Source organism: Anastrepha ludens, chromosome 3 (assembly GCF_028408465.1).
Source record: "Anastrepha ludens isolate Willacy chromosome 3, idAnaLude1.1, whole genome shotgun sequence".
Lineage (NCBI taxonomy): Eukaryota > Metazoa > Arthropoda > Insecta > Diptera > Tephritidae > Anastrepha > Anastrepha ludens.
The window spans coordinates 126,734,867-126,753,381 of NC_071499.1; the positions used below are offsets into that span (position 1 = coordinate 126,734,867).

General features: G+C 41.3%; 3 protein-coding genes across 6 annotated transcripts in view; 2 read left to right on the plus strand and 1 right to left on the minus strand.

Annotated features, from left to right (window-relative positions):
* The window catches only part of LOC128859099 (cytochrome P450 4d2-like), a 45,693-nt gene extending 42,753 nt beyond the window's left edge, over positions 1-2,940 (minus strand). Inside the window, exon 1 of the mRNA XM_054095824.1 lies at positions 2,922-2,940. The gene's annotated coding sequence lies outside the window, so the exon portion shown is untranslated. The remainder of the gene's footprint in view (positions 1-2,921) is intronic.
* LOC128859101 (cytochrome P450 4ae1) lies at positions 1,178-11,371 on the plus strand. 4 transcript variants are annotated; one of them, XM_054095831.1, is made up of 7 exons: positions 1,178-1,267; positions 8,187-8,518; positions 8,633-9,019; positions 9,076-9,145; positions 9,211-9,419; positions 10,406-10,765; positions 10,837-11,371. In XM_054095831.1, exons 2-7 carry the CDS (start codon positions 8,362-8,364, stop codon positions 11,178-11,180), a joined length of 1,527 nt encoding a protein of 508 aa, XP_053951806.1. In that variant the 5' UTR covers positions 1,178-1,267; positions 8,187-8,361; the 3' UTR covers positions 11,181-11,371. The 4 variants fall into 4 exon arrangements, with proteins under 4 accessions (XP_053951806.1, XP_053951804.1, XP_053951803.1 ...); XM_054095829.1 differs by lacking the exon at positions 1,178-1,267 and adding an exon at positions 1,274-1,489 and having other exon boundaries at positions 6,422-8,518; XM_054095828.1 differs by lacking the exon at positions 1,178-1,267 and adding an exon at positions 1,274-1,489.
* Positions 11,372-16,485: 5,114 nt separating this feature from the next.
* LOC128857726 (tigger transposable element-derived protein 4-like) lies at positions 16,486-18,171 on the plus strand. The gene is made up of 2 exons (XM_054093469.1): positions 16,486-17,788; positions 17,849-18,171. The coding sequence occupies exons 1-2, from the start codon at positions 16,894-16,896 to the stop codon at positions 18,169-18,171; spliced, it is 1,218 nt and encodes a 405-aa protein (XP_053949444.1). The 5' UTR covers positions 16,486-16,893.
* Positions 18,172-18,515: the final 344 nt, after the last annotated feature.

Genomic DNA, 18,515 nt, shown 5'->3' on the forward strand with positions numbered 1-18,515 from the left:
CAAGCAGTTCCTGCTCGGATGTTACCGTAGGTCTCATCCCTGCAGACACCTGCTTGAGCCCGAGCCGCCTCCCAGGCACGTCAGGAGACACCTCCTTGACTACGCTGGCGAAATCCAGGACAAGACTGACCGTAGCCTACTGGACCGGACAGTATTTAGACAGTCTATAAACGACATTCACCGGGACACCGTTACCACCTTCTTGAACTCCCGTCCTGTGAATGCCGTAATCGGAGTCCAACCACCACCTATCGCAGATGAAGAGCTCCAGCTTCCCCGTGAGACTCGTGTAATATTGGCACAACTACGTTCTGGATACTGTAGCAGGTTAAGCTCCTACATATCCAGAATCGACCCCGACATACCAAACACATGTCCGGCATGTGAAGGTACCCCGCACGACACTAACCACCTCTTCACATGCCCCCTCAAACCGACTCACCTAACCCCCCTCTCCCTTTGGACCCAACCTGTCGAAACAGCATGTTTCCTGGGCCTACCCTTAGATGAGCTAGACGAAGACGAACGATGATATGCCTACACTGACAGGGCTACCTATGCTGTTAACAACAACAACAATAGGAGGAGGAGCTCCGCCAAACACCCAAAAAGGGTGTACGCGCCAATTATATATATAAATATATGTATATGTATACATTTTTAGTTTTTTCTAAAATTCCGGATATAAATAAATCCAGGTTATTCCGATAGTTTTTCGCCCATTTATGGATAATACCACTAAAACAATAGCCCCAAACGCGTTATAAATCCGGGCCGTTCCGGTATAGGAAAAATTGGTGTTTATAATTGGCATCAGCTTACGGAGGGGAAAAAACAACAGTCAAACTTTTGTGAAATCCGCCAAAGTCGCTGTGGTAAAACGGGAAACAAATTGTTTCGGCACAAAAAATATAGTAAATTGGCGCCATAGTAACTTAGTGTGATTATACAAGCATGTGGCACACAGTCAATAGATGCTGAGTTCACCTACAAGTGAATTTCTGTCGTAAAAAAGCTTACCGTTCAAATGCGAGCAGTGCAAATTTCCATTATTCAAAAAAACGTCTTCAATTTGAAAAGCACTGTGAATGATTGATGCTCAGCTCTCCAAGTTTTGGATAAACCAAGGCAAAAGTCATACGAATAACCACTCTCCTAATGACAACTGTCTGATAGTTTTAGTTTGCACTCTCACACCACGCTTTCAATTTTGCAACTCAATAGTTCTGTTAGTTCTTTAGTTCTACTGCTGCTCTTTCATCAGCTGGTAGGCATTGCAAAGTGTTTAAAAATTTTCGAAAGCTTTTAGTGTGTAAAATAGAATAGAAAAATATAAATATACACTTTCTATTTCTAATAAAAATTGCGTTTATCAAAAAACAAAAAAAATTAACGCTAATTGCCTAGCAACCAAAGTGCTTACCTTGCAATATCAATAACGAAATAGAGTTCGCGCAATTTGGCTTTAGTCTTTATAGTTATGTACAACGTAAGATAAAAAATACGACTTGCATACATTCCATATGATTGTTATTGTGACTTAACGACTAATTTTTTGTTTTGTTATTGTTATTAATGTTTGTTGCTTTTTGCCCCCGGTGTTCTTTATTTTCACATTTCACCACAATAGTGTACCGGAGATATACATTAACGTTCTCTGCGTTCTCTAAGTGTAAGCACATAGAAGCATTGGCAAAGGCGACATGAATGAAACCAATATAAAAAAGCACATATGTATACTATGCGAAAAACCCCAAAAATATACTGAATGAACTCAGCATAAAAAAATACATAAATTAACAATCGTCATGTTCTGATTCGTTTATTTGATTATAATTTGTTTCAATTTCACACATACTCATAACGGGGTATCAAGGCAAGCTCAGCACAAAGTCTTTGTTAAACGTGTGTATGTGTATATGTGCATGATTGTGAATATAATAAGCAAATACATTTCAAAATAGTTCGAAACATGTCGTAGCTAATCGTTCGGTATTACAATACTAGCACATAAGTGAAATTATTATTTATACAATAATCTTTATGCATGCGTGTATAGTGACAAAAAAATACCATCGTAGTTGTAGAGAACATTCCATCATTCTTGGTAGTTGGGTGGAGAAAATGCTAGATGGCAGTGCACTGTGCGCCACCAACGGCGCTTGGCACGTTTTTTCAAAGGCGTTTTAGCAATAAATTAAAAAAATGGGATACCGTTATGCCACTACTTAAATGGAGTATTTTTTTAACTCAATCAAACACGCCATTTGAGTAGTGGCTTAACAGGATTCCTTAAAAAGTGATTGAAATTAAGGTGAAGTGAAAAAATGACTAGGCAACAAAATGTTGAAGCGCTTTACGAAATTTTGCATTCTAGCCTTCTTTATCCACTGCTGAAAATGTGTATCGAAAATTTTGAAACTGAAAACTCAAATTGCGCAGAAATTTTGATACATATCTTGAAAAGCTGTGTTTATGGAAGTAAGTCTAAGCAAAGTGTTGTGTGTCACGCGACCAATAATTGTTATTTCGTACTATTATGACAAAGCTTGCCAGGAAGAGGAAATCGAGAGAGCAGAGGTGACATTTCATTTTGAGAGAAAGTTCATACTTCCTGGATAAATTTTTACTTCTAGGAATTTGCAAGCAAGGAAATAAAACGATTATTTGATTATTTGGCTGGAATTTAGAATAATGTATATTGGGCAATTTTTGGCAAACTATTATGTCTTTATTAATGAAATTTGGTGGAGATGTTAGTGAGGTGTTAAGGAACACTCTTTATAACTCCAAATTATTCGGGAAATAATAATTTCATAATTATTTGCCTTCAAAATGCCCTTTGGAACTTCACTATAATTTGCCACATTACACTATATATTTTTTAACACTTCACTAAAAATCACCAAATATACACTCACACGCGTGTTTTTACTTATTTTTATCCTTATATTCGAATTATTTTTATTAAAATTAAATGCAAATCCATTTGTCCATACAGTCACTTTCCAATTTTAAACGCGAATAAGAAGAAGATTGGAATGACAACAGTATGGTGTTGCCGGATGCCTGCAAATGAAACAAAAATTAAGTATTTAAGTTTAGTGTTAATGATGGGGATGGGGGTTATTGTGCCTCCTTACTACATACACGCATATGATGTTTTAATTTTGGGTTCAATGGTTTTGACGCGGAAAGGAGTTCTACGCAAAAATACTGGGTATTGCGTAGCCGGAGTTGGGCTGATGAGGGTTATTTTTTTGAAGCGCGGCCGAACGCCGCCCTCGCGAAAAAGAGTTCTACGCAAAAATACTGTGGGTTGCGTAGCCGGAGTTGAACTGATGAGGGTTATTTTTTTGAAGCGCGGCCGAAGGCCGCCCACGCGAAAAGGAGTTCTACGCAAAAATACTGTGGATTGCGTAGCCGGAGTTGGACTGATGAGGGTTATTTTTTTGAAGCGCGGCCAAAGGCCGCCCACGCGATAAGGAGTTCTACGCAAAAATACTGTGTTAATTAATTAAATTTAATTTTAATTACTTTATTATTTTTTGTGATACGCTTAATATCATTGCTTTTAAGTTTAAATGAGTTGTATGTTTTTATTTTCAAAAATTTTTCTCAACTTAAAATTACAGCAAAAATTACTGCAGTTTTATAATGAACCTTCCACTAAACATCCCTGCATACGAACTTCGTTTTCATTTCAGCTGTATGGCAACACCAACTTTTCGCTAAATAACAGAACTTTAACATAAAATTACTTAAAAACTATAAGCCTCCGGCAGGTTCGGTTTTCAGTTTTAAAATGGGGATACACCCCTCTATCCCCCTCTTTTAACCTTTTTTTTCAAAGCGATATACATTATACTAAAGTTTTCCCGAAAAAAGTCGATGGGGTGCCAATCGAAGCGTATTGGTTCGAGTATTAATAATCTGAATGAGCAAAGGAATTTTTTCTACCGTTCGAAAGTTATTAACAAAAAGCACTTCCATAACGTTACTATAGTCTTAGAATAAATAGAGTAAATTAGAGTAAATACACTTAGGGTTCAAACTTTATTTTTTCTTTACATAAGTGTAATATATTTGATTTGTATTTTCTACACGGAAATGTTGTCAATAGCTTAAATATATTGTTAACAAAAAATTGTATACAGGGTCCGGCACTCGAAGTGTAACCAATTAAAAAGGCCATACATTTAGTTTGGAAAATTACTTTTTTTCAATTCAAAGTAAAAAATGTGTGAAAATAATAAAAAAATTAAGAATCAATTTACTTTTGCTTGATATGACCATCTTTTGCCTTGACTATGGCCTCGAGACGGTCCAGAAACTATTTGCAAGCTGCCCGAATGTGACTTGCGGACAATAGCTTTTTTCAGCGCCTCGAGACTGGTGGTAATCCATCGGACTCGCCTCTGGTGAATTTGAAAGCCATTGTGTGATCGTTATGAATTTCGGAACGTTGTTTTTTAGCCACTCTTGGTTCACTCGAGCTTTATGAGACGGTGCCGAGTCCTGATGAAACGTCCATGGTCTGGCACCGAAATGTTTGTCTGCCCAGGGCTTCAAAGCAACCTCCAGAATACTTTCCCGATAATATTTCGCATTAACCTTAACGCCAAGCTCGATGCGGTTACCTGTGGCGGGGGCTGCTCCCTGGTGGCCAATCGATGACTCAAATTCTCGTATGAACGGTCAATCAAATAAACCCTACCATTTTGGGAGTTTACGAATTGGTCAATTTGAGACATTTTCTCGTCAGAAAACACAATATTCGGAAATTGACCACTTTCGGACAAGCGAAGCAGCTCTTTCGCTCTCTCAAGTCTGACTTGTTGCTGCTTTGGTGTGAGATAATGCGCCTTTTGAATCATGTTCACCATGGATCACCGTTTTTTATGTAGCCCCCACTCCGCCTGTAATTCCACGATTTTTTTTCAGTATGTGGCGGATGTTACGGTCAGATATTTTCAGTTCTTTCGCCATTTGATTGGCACTTCGTCGGGGATTTCGCTCAAGTCGCTTCTTTACTTTTTAAACCATTTCAAGTGACGTTGCAGTCTTTTGATGACCACCTCCATGACGTTTCGCGAAGGTACCAGTATCATTGTAACGAGAAATGGTGCGATAAACAAAAACTTTATTTCCTTTAAGGTGCTCGAGCTCACGAACAATCACGATTACGTTTGAAATCCATTACGGATTTTCTTTTCTCGCGTTTACCGTCGGCAAAATGCTTTCGCGCGCTTGTAAACAATACCCTGGTTTGTCATGTTAAATATATATTATAACATACATACATATGTTAAGTTACATACATTGATAATGATAAAGAGATCAAATTAAATAAGCAAATAGAAAATAAGATTAGCGTTATTAAGTTCGAATGTAACTGTTGAAAAATAAAGTTTTAGTTCTTGAGTTGCCATCGAAGAAGAATGTTTTACTTCTGATACTTGACTATATCCATACAAGAACTGCCACTCCAGCAACCTTCCTCGAAAGTCGAAGAAACTTGTTCTAGAACATGCACGCTTGGAAACGAAATTTGAGTTCATTCTTATGATCTTGAGTCGAAGCAGGAGTTTATGCAATTGCAAAAAAGGTGCCTAGAAATTAGAGTGTCGCAATCGACTATAAAAATTATGGCTCTTCCTTTTTTGGTATTAAAAACATCTTATTAGTCGTTTCTAAAGAAAAAAAGTCATACTTACAGGAAAATCTTTGGTAAAACCTTTCGCTATGCTATCACGAACATCTCCAAGATTTTCTGGGAATAAATTAAGATTCGCATCTACACTTCGTTTTCATTTTGTTGCACTGTGTAATTTCACACTCCTTCCTTTCAATTCGCGAACTTTTTGGCCTTCCCTCGTATGTTTAAGTCAACTCATTTTCGATGGAGATAGCAAATTTTATGTTTAACCTCTTCAGGGGCGATTCTTTTTATAGTTTTCTTATATCGCTAAGTGTAAATCGGAAATAGCATTATCAGCAGAGCAGAAATAAAATTTCTACTCTTCCTGAGCGATTATTTTATTTATTAGTGAATAAGCTATTATAAAATTTATGTATTTGTTATTATTGGAAGCAATGAAATTTATAAAAACTGTAATGTCCACGTGTGTGGCCAAGAGCGTGAAGAGGTTAAACATTTTTTTTTTATTTGATTGCGTATAACTATGCTCTCACTACGCCAGCCCATAAAAAAACGTGTTTTCTAGTGCGGCATAGGCGGCTTTGCGAACTATTTCATAGATCTTGTTTTTTGTTTTTGTGCTGTATCAGTAATCGTCATCGATGTCATCTGTATTGTCCAAAGTTTGTATGAATATGTGTATATGTATGCATGTATGTTCACCCAAGTACTTGCAATACAGAACTTAGTATATTCGTACTTACATTCATGTACTTATAGAGGGACTTTCCAAAGTGACGCCTAGATGTCAGTAGTGAATAATTCCTAGACTGTACATATTTCATGTCATCTTTGACATTTGTCATGTAGACAGATGTACAATTTTACGAGATAGAACAACGCATTAAAATTATTGAAATTGATTATGAAAATGGTCGATCGTTCAGAACAACAAACCGCAAAATTCGTGATATCTCTGGTAGAAATAATAGTCCGAATGAGTCGACAATTCAATTTCAAGAAACTGGTTCTGTTGAGGATACAAAAGGCAGACCAAAAACTGGACGGTTCGTTGAGAATATTGCTGCTGTACCGCAAAGTGTCGACCCTCAACATTGATATATCGACATTTCCAGCAATTGGACATTCATGAATCGACCGTTTGGCGTGTTTTACCTGTAGACGTGCCCATGGCGGACATTTAAAAGATGTATTTTTTTACATAATGGTGATAAATATAGAGGCATGGGATTTTAAACTGAAATAAAAACAACGACAATTTAAATTGATTGAGCAATCTATATTATTTTTGTGTAGAATCATGCATGGCATTAATTTTTTAAAGGGAATCCTCTCCAAATGCTGACAGCGAATGCGCCATAATTCGGTCATCCGGAAACAGGAATTTCGAGTGACTCGCTTTAGGACTTCGTCGGTGTCTTGTGCATAACTTTAGTAATGTTGGCTTTCAATCGTTGTTGGCCTCAATCAAAGTTGGTTTATCCAAAAAGCTTTTAAACTTTACATATCTCCGCAAATAAAAGTTCAAAGGATTGATATCACACGATCTTGGTGGCCAATCCCCTGGTGCGAGACCAGAGATAAATTGCTCACCAAAACGACGGCGCAATAAATTCATTGTTTCGCAGGCTGTATGGGAAGTAGCGCCGTCTTATTGGAACCAAATGTTGTGGAGATCACGGACTTCAATTTTCTTCATCAAAAAGTCGTTTATCATGGCACAATAGCGTTCCCCATTTACTGTTCCTTTGGCGCCAGTCTCGTCTTTGAAGAAATATGGACCGATGATTTCCTCCCGCTCATAGGCCGCACCAAATAGCAGTTTTCAGTGAATGCAATGCGTGTTCTTGAGTGACTTCGGGTTACTCTTCAGCTCAAATAAAGCAATTTTGGTTATTGACGTAGCCATTAAGCCAAACTTGGGCCTCATCGCTGAGCACCATTAGTTGGCCTTTTCACAGAGCGTCGATTTTCGTAATACAATTGCACGATTTTTAAACGTTGTTAAACGGCGTAATTCCTTCCATGATGAAATGTCAATGAATACTTAAAAAAATGATGTATTTAGTTTGACAGCAGTCACACGTGTCAAAAACACTATTAGAAAAAGTACTTTCAATCTGATCATCCTTTATAATTGTTAAGAGCCGTTTGTTTTGAATGAAAACAGTGAATAAATAACAGTGAAACCTGAAAGAATCTAAATTTTTACATTTTTTATTTTAAAACAACATCTTGGCGCGTCTTTTGGAATACCCTTTTTATATACATACTTACATATATGTACTTATACGTATGTATGTACATATATTGGTGAGCATGTTTCAATGTAAACAAGCGGTTATTATCGGCTGATGCATTCGCGTAATTCTAGCACGAACACCACTAACAGAGATTAAGAAGTCACAGCCGATCAATTCAGAAAATATGAATCTAACTTAGTTAACTTTGTGGAATATTGCTTGACGCGCGCCGTGGCAGAGTCCCATAAAGTTAACGGCATGACTGAAAAATTGTATTGCAGGATTAAGGCATTAATTACACTGATAAAATCCGGTGTCTTATGTAATAAACAACTATTCGCATTATTTTAAACCCTTGCCTACTGATCGTGGCCAGCAGTGCTGCATACAACAGTCGATGGTGCACATTGACAACTGGTAGTTTTTGAAAATACAAAATATTAAACCAACAGCAAAATGATTTGGGAGCTACTGCTGGCGACATTGCTACTCATCTTCCTCTACGACTACTATACGCGCATGCGTAATCAAGAGTTCTACAAACGCATACCGCTTGTTTCGAAAATACCGTTTGTGGGCTGCATATTGGTGTTGGCGCGCTTTCAGCCGGATAGTAAGTAGCCAAATTTTCGCGCTTAAAACTAAATGAGATTTAAGTACATACAAATTTACATATCTACTCTCTATCTCTCTTTGTTTCTTTCTCTTCTCTTCTCCTTTTATAAAGATTTACATTCGAAGTTTCAAGAGTTTGTGACGCGTTTCGGCAAAAGCTTTTGCGCGCCTGTGATACGCGGTCTTATGGTCGTAACGGCCGATCCACGATATGTCGAAGAGTTGCTCAGCAGTCAAAAGCATATTCAAAAGAATCAACTCTATTGGCTTCTGCGCGGTTGGCTAGGCAATGGTTTGCTACTTAGCCATGGCCAGAAGTGGCAAATGATGCGAAAAATCATCACGCCCACTTTTCACTTCAAGATACTCGAGCAGTTTGTAGACGTTTTTGAGCAACAGAGTCGTGTATTGGCAGATAAATTGGCAGAATTTGCGGATGGCGCAACGACTGTGGACATATATCCACATGTAGGACTAATGACCCTAGATGTGATAGCAGGTGATGATGCGTGTGTATTTTAGTAGTTAATACCAACTTTTTCGTTCTTGAAGCAGAAACTGCCATGGGTGTGTGCGTGAATGCGCAGCGCAATTCCAAATCGGATTTTGTTCAAGCAGTGAAGGAGTAAGGAGTATGCACATTGTGAAGGCTTTAAAAATTCAAATCACACTTTTCTCATATCCTATTAGCGTTACAAATATTGTCGCCACGCGCTTCATACGTCCCGTGTTGGCTTTTCCGCGCACCTTCAAACTGCTCCGACCGCAGCAGTTCGAGAAACAAATGGAAGGCGTGGAAACTATGCATCGTTTTACCGAAAAAATTATTGAGGAACGGCGTTTATTGTTACAAAATAAAATTAGCACTAACGCGGAAGCTTTTGACCCAGATGCAGATGGTGAGTGCTAAAGCAATGGGTGCCTTTATCAGAGAAATTTTTCGAAACATTTAGGAGACTTTTTGTATAGCCAAGTCAGACTGAGGAGCTTATAAGAGTAGGTGGGAGGTAGGAGTATAAATGTAAGGACTTAAATTCAGCTCGTTTGCTGAAAGAACGTCATAACCCAAGAAAAAATTGTTTGCAGTATAGTGAATGCCGCCATATCTGAATGGGTTGATGCGTAACTACCATTCGGAAGTGCGCAGGTTCGAATCTCTGTACATGAAATTCCAAATGATAGAAAAAGGTTTTTCTAATAGCGATCTCCCCTCGGCAGCCGATGGCAAACCTTCCATGGTATATCTGTCATGAAAAAGTGCCTTATAAAAAACCATCTGCCGTACGGAGCCGGCAGAAAACTGTAAGTCCAGAAAACCATTTATGGAATAACATCAAGACGCACCCCACAAATAGGAGGAGGAGCTCGACCAATCACCCAATAAAAGGTGTAAGAGCCAATTATATATATCCATATATGTCAAACTCCCCGAACAAACAAAAAGAGCCAGAGAGCCGACAGAGGCAACAACGACTGATTGGTTGTCGAATTAGATTGAAGCTCAGCGGAGCTATACTATATTTGACTTGTTATTTGCGGTTTTATTCTTGACATCCTTTCTGGATAAAGCTTACTAAAATAAGCACAAGGTATCCTTACTTTAGTTAAGTCGGAACAAAGGTTGAGCAGTTATTTTTAAATGGCTGTAGTAGAATAAAGTTAGAAGTCTCTGATGCTTATTCATGCGATGAGAGGTTGATTTTTCCATGAGTAGGTTTATTTTAGCTTGTATCGGGTGTTTTTTTAATAGCGTGTTTCGAGAATTAAGAGAGTGTCTCGTGTTTTTCCAGATTCTGATGAATTTAGTGGCCCTACCCCCTTGAATTCCCTATCCTCATAACCAATCATTTAACTATTATAAATATATTGCCAATTAAATCCACAGATATCGGCTTGAAACCGCGTATGGCACTACTGGATGTGCTCTTGCAAGCCACCACAAACAGCGGACAACCACTTACCCATACCGAAATACGCGATGAGGTCAACACATTTATGTTTGAGGGTCACGACACTACCACATCGGCCATTTCTTTTTGTCTCTATCTACTCTCACGTCACGCCGAATGTCAGCGCGAACTTTTTGATGAAATACGCGGCCATTTCGGCGATGACACAAGTCGACCAATTAAATATAGCGACCTACATAATCTGACCTACTTGAATTGTGTAATCAAAGAAGTTCTGCGTATTTATCCGCCCATACCGGTTATAGGACGCTGGCTGAAAGAGGAGTTGGTGCTGCGTGAGTACACATAAATTATGGTAGGGAATTCGACATTAGCTTTTGAACGCTTTCTTTGCTTTTACTTTCAGCTGATGTCACCCTGCCACCGCGCACTAATGTACTCATATTACTTTGGCAAATTTTACGTGATCCTGACATTTACGCCGAGCCCGAACGTTTTTGGCCCGAACGCCATTTGATGTCGAACGTTCGCGCAAGTGCCTTTAGTAATATACCCTTCAGCGCGGGACCACGTAATTGTATTGGACAAAAGTTTGCCATATTCGAGATGCGTACTGTTGTCGTCCAAGTGCTGCGACATTACGAGTTATTACCCATTGGCGCGCCGGTACAGCCATCGATCAAAATTGTGTTACGCTCGAAAACAGGCGTAAATGTTGGACTCAAGCCACGCGTATACGAGAATGTATAAAATGTGGCATACGAGTATGTGTGTGTAGGGACATGTGTATACATAGGTATATATACGTATATGCATGTGTGTATATATGTATGTAAATTTCTAAACAAAAACGCAATAAAAATGTGATATTTACAATGTTTGAAGTTCCGGCATGAGGCAATAATTAAAGGTTATTTAAGATGTCTAATTTTCACTCTGGGTCAGCCATCTTGACCTACTTAATAAATCCGTGATATCCTTTTATTTCAGAGCAATTCGGAGCTAAAAAAGTTAGCAGGCAATGCTGTTTTTGTAGCGCCACAAAACATGGGCCAAAGAAGGCGTTCAGCTTGCTCATGTTCCAAAAGATGAAATAAAAAGAAAAGATTGGATAAAATCGGGCGGCACTTCATTGAAACCAGGCGAGAAAGTTTGCGTGTATCATTTTACAGCAACGGATTTCGAGACTCTATCGAAGTTTTGCATTACTCCGTCTTGATGTTATTTCATAAATGGAGGGACCTACAGCTTCAAGTCGACTCGAAACGGCAGATATTTTTTATGAGGAGCTTTTTCGTGGCAGAAATACACTCGGAGGTTTGCCATTGCTTGCCGAGGGTCGACCGCTATTAGAAAAAACGTTTTCTTCATTTTGGTGTTTCACGGAGATACGAACCTACGTTCTCTCCGTATGCCGAATAGTAGTCATGCGCGAACCCATTCGGCTACGGCGGCCAAGTGCCTTAGAATGTTTAATTTTATTTAGAAGTCGTTTTGATCGGCTAACTCACTGTTCTCGTTTTTGTTCCTACATAAACTGTCATCTGCGTATAATGTAGGATTTATACCGGAGATCTTCATGGACAATTCGACGGATATAAGCCTCAGAAACATTAAGCCCCCTCATGTTTGTGTTGAAGGGTCCATGAGGGTACGGTACACTAGACAGGGCTAGTTTATTGGGGCGGCATCCCATGGACGGAAAAGAACCCCAGCCATTCCGGTAACGTAGAACCGGCTGCCATGGGAATGAAGCGTCCATGTTGTTGTTGTTGTTGTTGTAGCAGTATCTTCGCCCTGTCAGTGTAGTGTAAATTACCGGTCGTCTTCGTCTAGCTCATCTAACGGTAGGCCCAGGAAACTGGCAGTTTCGACGGGTTGGGTCCAGAGGGAGAGAGGTGTTAGATGAGTGGGTTTGATGGGGCATGTGAAGAGGTGGTTAGTGTCGTGCGGGGTACCTTCACATGCAGGACATATGTTTAGTATGTCGGGGTCGATTCTGGATAGGTAGGAGTTTAACCTGCTACAGTATCCAGAACGTAGTTGTGCCAAGATTACGCGGGACTCTCGAGGAAGCTGGAGCTCTTCGTCTGCGATGGGTGGTGGTTGGACTCCGATAACGGCATTCGGGGGTCGGGAGCTTAGGAAGGTGGTAAGTGTCTCCCGATGAATGTCGTTCATAGCCTGTCTGTATACTGTCCGATCCTGGAGAGGTCTGTCCGTTTTGTCCTGGATCTCGTCCACGTAGTTGAGGAAGTGTCTCCTGATGTGCCTGGGAGGTGGCTCAGGCTCAAGCAGGTGTCTGCATGGGTGAGGCCTGCGGTGACACCCAAGCAGAAACTGCTTGCCGAGCATTTTGTTATGCTCCTTAACCGGGAGCATGTGCGCCTCGTCCTGTAAATGGTAGATAGGGGACATCAGGAGACATCCTGTCGCGGTCCTGATGGCAGTATTCTGGCAGGTCTGAAGCTTCGTCCACTGCGTATCACTGGTTCCAGGCGACCAGACAGGCGCGGCATAGTTCAGAACCGGTCGGCCTATTGCTTTGAAAGTCGACAGCAACATTTCTTTGTCTTTGCCCCAAGTGCTGCCGGCAAGCGACTTGAGGACCTTGTTGCGATTCTGTACTCTCGTTGCAATAGCGGTTGTGTGCGCCGAAAAGGAGAGCAAGCTGTCAAAGGTGACTCCCAAAATTTTGGGGTTGTTTATCGTCGGAATTGGGGTATCGTCGACGTGTACCTGAAGTGGCAGCTTGACCTCCTTTGTCCAGGTGGTAAATAGGGTCGCCGTGGATTTAGTGGGAGAAAGTTTTAAGTTTCTCGCAGTGAAGAAGCGAGAAAGGCTGGCGAGGTAGTCGTTTACTTTTGAGCATAGGCCATCAATGTCATTGCCCGACGCCATTATCGTGCAGTCGTCGGCATATGAGACCAGTGAGACTCCCTCTGGTGGCTGGGGGAGTTTCGAAATATAGAAATTAAAAAGCAAGGGTGAAAGGACACCACCCTGCGGTACTCCTTGCTTTATTTTTCTCTGTTTTGAGGTTTGGTCTCGAAATACTACCGACGAGTGACGACCACTCAGGTAGTTCGCGGTCCACCTCTTCAGCCCTGGCGGGAGTGTCGACTGTAAAATGTCATCTAGTAGCGTGGCGTGGCTGACTGTGTCGAAAGCCTTTTGTAGGTCCAACGCTACTAGGACAGTCCTCTCGCAGGGGCGGTTTTGGTTAAGGCCGCGGTTTACCTGGGTGTTTATGACGGTGAGTGCCGTGGTGGTACTGTGCACTCTACGGAAACCATGCTGGTGTGGGGCTGGAGTCAGGTGTTGAGTGAGGAGTGGGAGTAGAAGGGCCTCAAGTGTCTTCACTACTGGGGAAAGGAGAGTTATCGGACGATAAGACTCCCCTTGGTTGGCGGGTTTCCCAGGCTTCAGCAGTGGGACCACTCTCCCTAATTTCCACTTATCAGGAATGATGAGAGTGGCCATAGACAGGTTGAAGACCTTTGTGAGATATTCTACTCCCAAAGGACCCAGCTTTTTCAGCATCAGCATGTTTAGTCCGTCGGGGCCAATGGCTTTTGATGGTTTCATGTGTTTGATGGCCCCCTGAACCTCGTCGCTGGTGAAAGCAAGCGGTGCACTGTTGTAGGGCAGTTTGTGCAGCCGTCTGGTGGCACAACGTTTGGATCTGTCGACCGGAGGATGCAATATAAATTGCCGGCTAAAATAGCTCGCGCATCTCTTCGGGTCCGACGAAGTACGACCGTTGAAGGTGATATCCACCTTGTCGTTGTGCTTCGTCGGGTTCGACAGGGACCTTACGGTGGACCAGAGCTTGCCCACACCAGAGGTGAAGTTACAGGACTTCAGATGCTCTACCCATTTGGTCCGCTTATGTTGGGTGACCAGTTGCCGGATCTCCAAATTGAGATCCTTTATACGAGGATCCCCGGGATCGGCCTGGCGTAGACGGTCACGCTCGTTTGCCATAACGGCTGCTTCGGCTGGGAAATTGGGACGTAATTCCCGGATCCGTCCAGCAGGTATGAAGCGAGCCGCGGCGGCTGTAATCGCCTTGCGGAGTGCGCGTTCGCCTGCGCGCACATCGGTGGGAGTGGGTAGGGCTGCGAAGATGTTCTCAGTAAATTCCGCGAATCTGGTCCAATCAGCTTTGTTAAAGTTGATATATGACCGGTGATCCGCGAAAACAAAATCGGCGGGTCTCTCGATCGAGATGATAATGGGCAAGTGGTCTGATGCAAGCGATAGCATAGGTCGCCAGGTTATGCTATTTATCAGTCCAGCGCTAGCAATTGTTATGTCAGGCGAGCTGCTACAATTGCCCACTACCCTAGTGGGGGCGTCGTCGTTTACAGTGCTGAACGTCGAATCGTCTATCTGCTCTGCCAATAGCTGTCCCCTACGATCATTTGGCAGGCTTGAATGCCAAAGATCGTGATGCGCGTTAAAGTCACCTACTACCAATCGGTTTTCTCCCCTGATGAGCGCACCAATATCGGGGAGATATCCTGCCGGGCAGCAGGTGACAGGGGGTATATAAATATTGTAAATTTCGAGCTCGGCATCGCCTGACCGGACAGCTATACCTTGACGTTCTAAGGTGCTGTCCCTGCGGTCGATGCCTTCATCAATAAGACGATACTGCACTGAATGGTGTACTATGAACGCTAGGCCACCACCGTTGTCTCGCTCGCGGTCCTTTCGGTGCACGTTATAGCCGTCCCTGGTAATCAGGGGGGAGCTAGCGTGCAGTTTTGTCTCTTGGACCGCAGCTATCTTAATTCCGAGCCGACTCATGAAGTCGACTATCTCGTCAATCTTACTCGTTAGTCCGTTGCAGTTTAGTTGCAAAAGCTTGAAGCTTCGCGGGAGGGTCGTCGTAATTCGGGGGGTGAGGGATGCGTGATGTTGTCTGCGTTGGTCCTGCTGTGCGTTCCGCAAAATGGGGAGTGGCCTGATGTTGTCGGGTGGCCGCGCCACGGTGGGCGGTTGCGGGTGCAGAGCTCTGCAGCAGGGGGCAACGTAGTCGCGTGTCCACTCACGGGTGGTGTGCAGGCCGGAGCACCTCCGAAAGTGACACCAGCCACTGCAAGAACTGCATTGGACAGTTGTCAGGTTCCGAGGTACTACGGTCTGGCACACGGAGCAGACTGTGCGGGGGACCAAGAGCTGCTGGTTTGTCCCCGCACTGGGGTAGGAGCAGGAGGGTTGTGGGTTGGAGAGGGAGTCGTGTTGCTCTTGGGGGCTCCTGGCCGTTGAGGTGTTGTTAGTGGCGGCAGTGTGATGTGCCGGCACTGAGGGCAGTGTCGCCGTAGAGGCGGTGACCGCCTGTGGGCGGGAGCAACACGTGGCCACATACCTTGTGGACCACTCCCTGTGAGTCTTAAGGCCTGAACAGGTCTTAAGATGGCACCACCCGTTGCACTGGTTACACCTAACCGAGGTGGAGTTCGGGTGGAGCCGTTTGTGGCAAATGCAGCAGTAAAATACTTCAGGTCCGGGGTTGGGTTCGACGCCAGCCCGGAAGAGAAGTATTTGGAGCAAACTGGCTGCAATGAGTTGCTCCTGTGACGAAAGGTTTTGGGTAAAATACGGTGCACTAGACAGGGCTAGTGTACTGGGGCGGCAGCCCTTGGTCGGGAATAAAAACCCGAGTCATTCCGGTAACGTAGAACCGGCTGCCATGGGAATGATCGCTTGCATTTGTTGCATAAATTCTGCAGATCGGACAGTGAGTGAACGGGCGCACCTTCCAAATCGACGTGATTTGCATATTTAGCTACGATATTTGTATGTCCCTTAATTTCTTGAGTCCTCTATGTCTTATCGGAACAAGAGCAAAAAGAAATATATTAGATTCGGGAAGTTATAGCTATATTCATATACAGTCGAACCTCAATAAGTCGAACTTCGATATCTCGAATATTTGATATCTCGAATCAAATTGCTTGGCAATGGCGTTTAGGTAAGAATTGTATGTAATTTTTACTTGATAACTCGAACTTCTATTACTCGAATATCTTGATAACTCGAACAGAATATTTGGCGCCAGCTTTGATAAGTCGAATTTCCGGGGGAATCCCCTTATTACGTGTTGCTTATTTTATAGCAAACAGATGTCAGCAGTTGGGTCGCTGCACTGTTTAAGTCATCAAAACGTTGTTTAAAAACTTTATCTATTGATGAAAAATTTAAACTAATAAAGGAAGTAGAAATGGGTGCGCGAAAAAAAGATGTAGCTGTAAAGTATGCTATTCCGGCAAATACAGTGTCAACTATTTTAAAAAATAAGCAAACGGTTATTACTGCAATCGAAAATGGTGGTGCATTACTTAAAGAAAAAGCATTGGAATTTAGTCAAAAATTAGAACAACCGAATTTCAAGGCAAGCACTGGTTGGCTCGATAATTGGAAACGAAGGTACATATGTACATTCATAAAATAAATGTGCAAGCTGGCACCTAAAGTTTTTTTTTCTAAGATCTGGTATATGTCACAAAAGGCGCGTGGTGAGAGTAATGATGTAAGCGAAGATGTCTGTATAAAATGGCAACGTGATGTTTTACCTCATTTATTAGAAGGTTATCAAGCACGGAACGTATTCAATGCAGTTGAGACGGGCTTATTCTTTAAATGTCTTCCAGATAACACCTTAACTTTTAAAAACCCGAAATGTCATGGAGGAAAGCACAGTAAACAGAAAGTTACGTTGATGATTGCCGCAAACATGGATGTATCAGAAAAATTGAAATTACTCTTGATAGATAAAAGTTATCAACACCGCTGTTTTAGAGGTGTTAAATGGTTACCTCTCGACTATAAAGCAAATTCAAAGGCGTGGATGACGGGAGCCTTTTTTGAAGAATGGCTTCTTAACTTAGACAAACAATTTGGAAAAGCCGGAAGAAATATTCTACTTTTTATTGACAACTGCCCAGCCCATCCTAAAGACATCCAACAGAGATTAAAGTTTATCAAACTTGCATTTTTTCCCCCGAATATGACATCAAAATTACAACCACTCGATCAAGGTGTCATACAAAATTTAAAATGTCATTATCATCGCAGAATTTTAAAAACTACTATAAAATGCTTTGAAGTAAACAAAAATCTTAACATTACATTAATGGACTGTGTCGATGAAATAACTAATGCATGGAATATCTATGTTAAGCCTGAAACCATCTCTAATTGTTTTAGAAAAGCCGGCTTCGGTCAATATTCTGAATGGGTGGAAGAAGGTGACATTCTTTTGGTTTTCATAAGCGAATGTATAAAAGAAAGGAGTAAGGAAGAAATTCAACTGCAGAATGAATATGAAGCTTGGCAAAATATCAAAGGTACAGAAGGTGTCACCTTTAATGATTTTATGCATGTGGATGACGATATTGTTACTTCAGAGTTTCCCACAGATGAAGATATTGTGGAGCTATTGGGATCTAAATCCGAATTTGAGCATGATAGCGAAGGTGATATAGAAGATGATTTGCAAGATGATATGCTGCAACCAGTTTCAAACGAACTAGTTGCAAATTCGTTCAAGATTTTGCGGTCATATTTAAAAACCAATGAACATACAACCGATTCTCTGTACAATGGTTTAAATAATATTGAAGCTTTTTTTGAAAATCATAATAAAAAATCCTCTTGTCAATCCCAAATAACTGACTTTTTTTACTTTAAACGAATGAAAGCTATACATCTATTCATACAATGTTCTTAATTATGTATGTATATATAATTTTAGAATATACACATACAATAGTATATAGCAACTATACATAATTTGAAGCATGTACTGTTTTATCAATAAAATTGTTTGCTAACCCTTGAGTTTTATGGATTGTTTTATTTTTCCATCAGGTTTTATTTTGTTTATGGATTTTTATGTATGTATGTGCATATGTATATTATATTTGATAACTCAAAATCTTGATAGCTCGATTTTTTTTTTGTGGCATGTCATAGTTCGAGTTATCGAAGTTCGACTGTATATATACATATGTCCTCTAATACCGTATGCACCGTGTAATTATGTTGAGCTAAGTATGTACATACATATATAGC

Excerpts from the sequence above, each read along its gene's own strand:
- LOC128859101 (XM_054095831.1), top strand. The coding sequence starts at position 8,362 with ATGATTTGGGAGCTACTGCTGGCGACATTGCTACTCATCTTCCTCTAC. Across the intron at positions 9,146-9,210 it reads TTTGTTCAAGCAGTGAAGGA|CGTTACAAATATTGTCGCCA; the intron begins GTAAGGAGTATG and ends ATATCCTATTAG. Across the intron at positions 10,766-10,836 it reads GAAAGAGGAGTTGGTGCTGC|CTGATGTCACCCTGCCACCG; the intron begins GTGAGTACACAT and ends TTTTACTTTCAG.
- LOC128857726 (XM_054093469.1), top strand. The coding sequence starts at position 16,894 with ATGTGCAAGCTGGCACCTAAAGTTTTTTTTTCTAAGATCTGGTATATG. Across the intron at positions 17,789-17,848 it reads AGCTTGGCAAAATATCAAAG|AGTTTCCCACAGATGAAGAT; the intron begins GTACAGAAGGTG and ends TTGTTACTTCAG.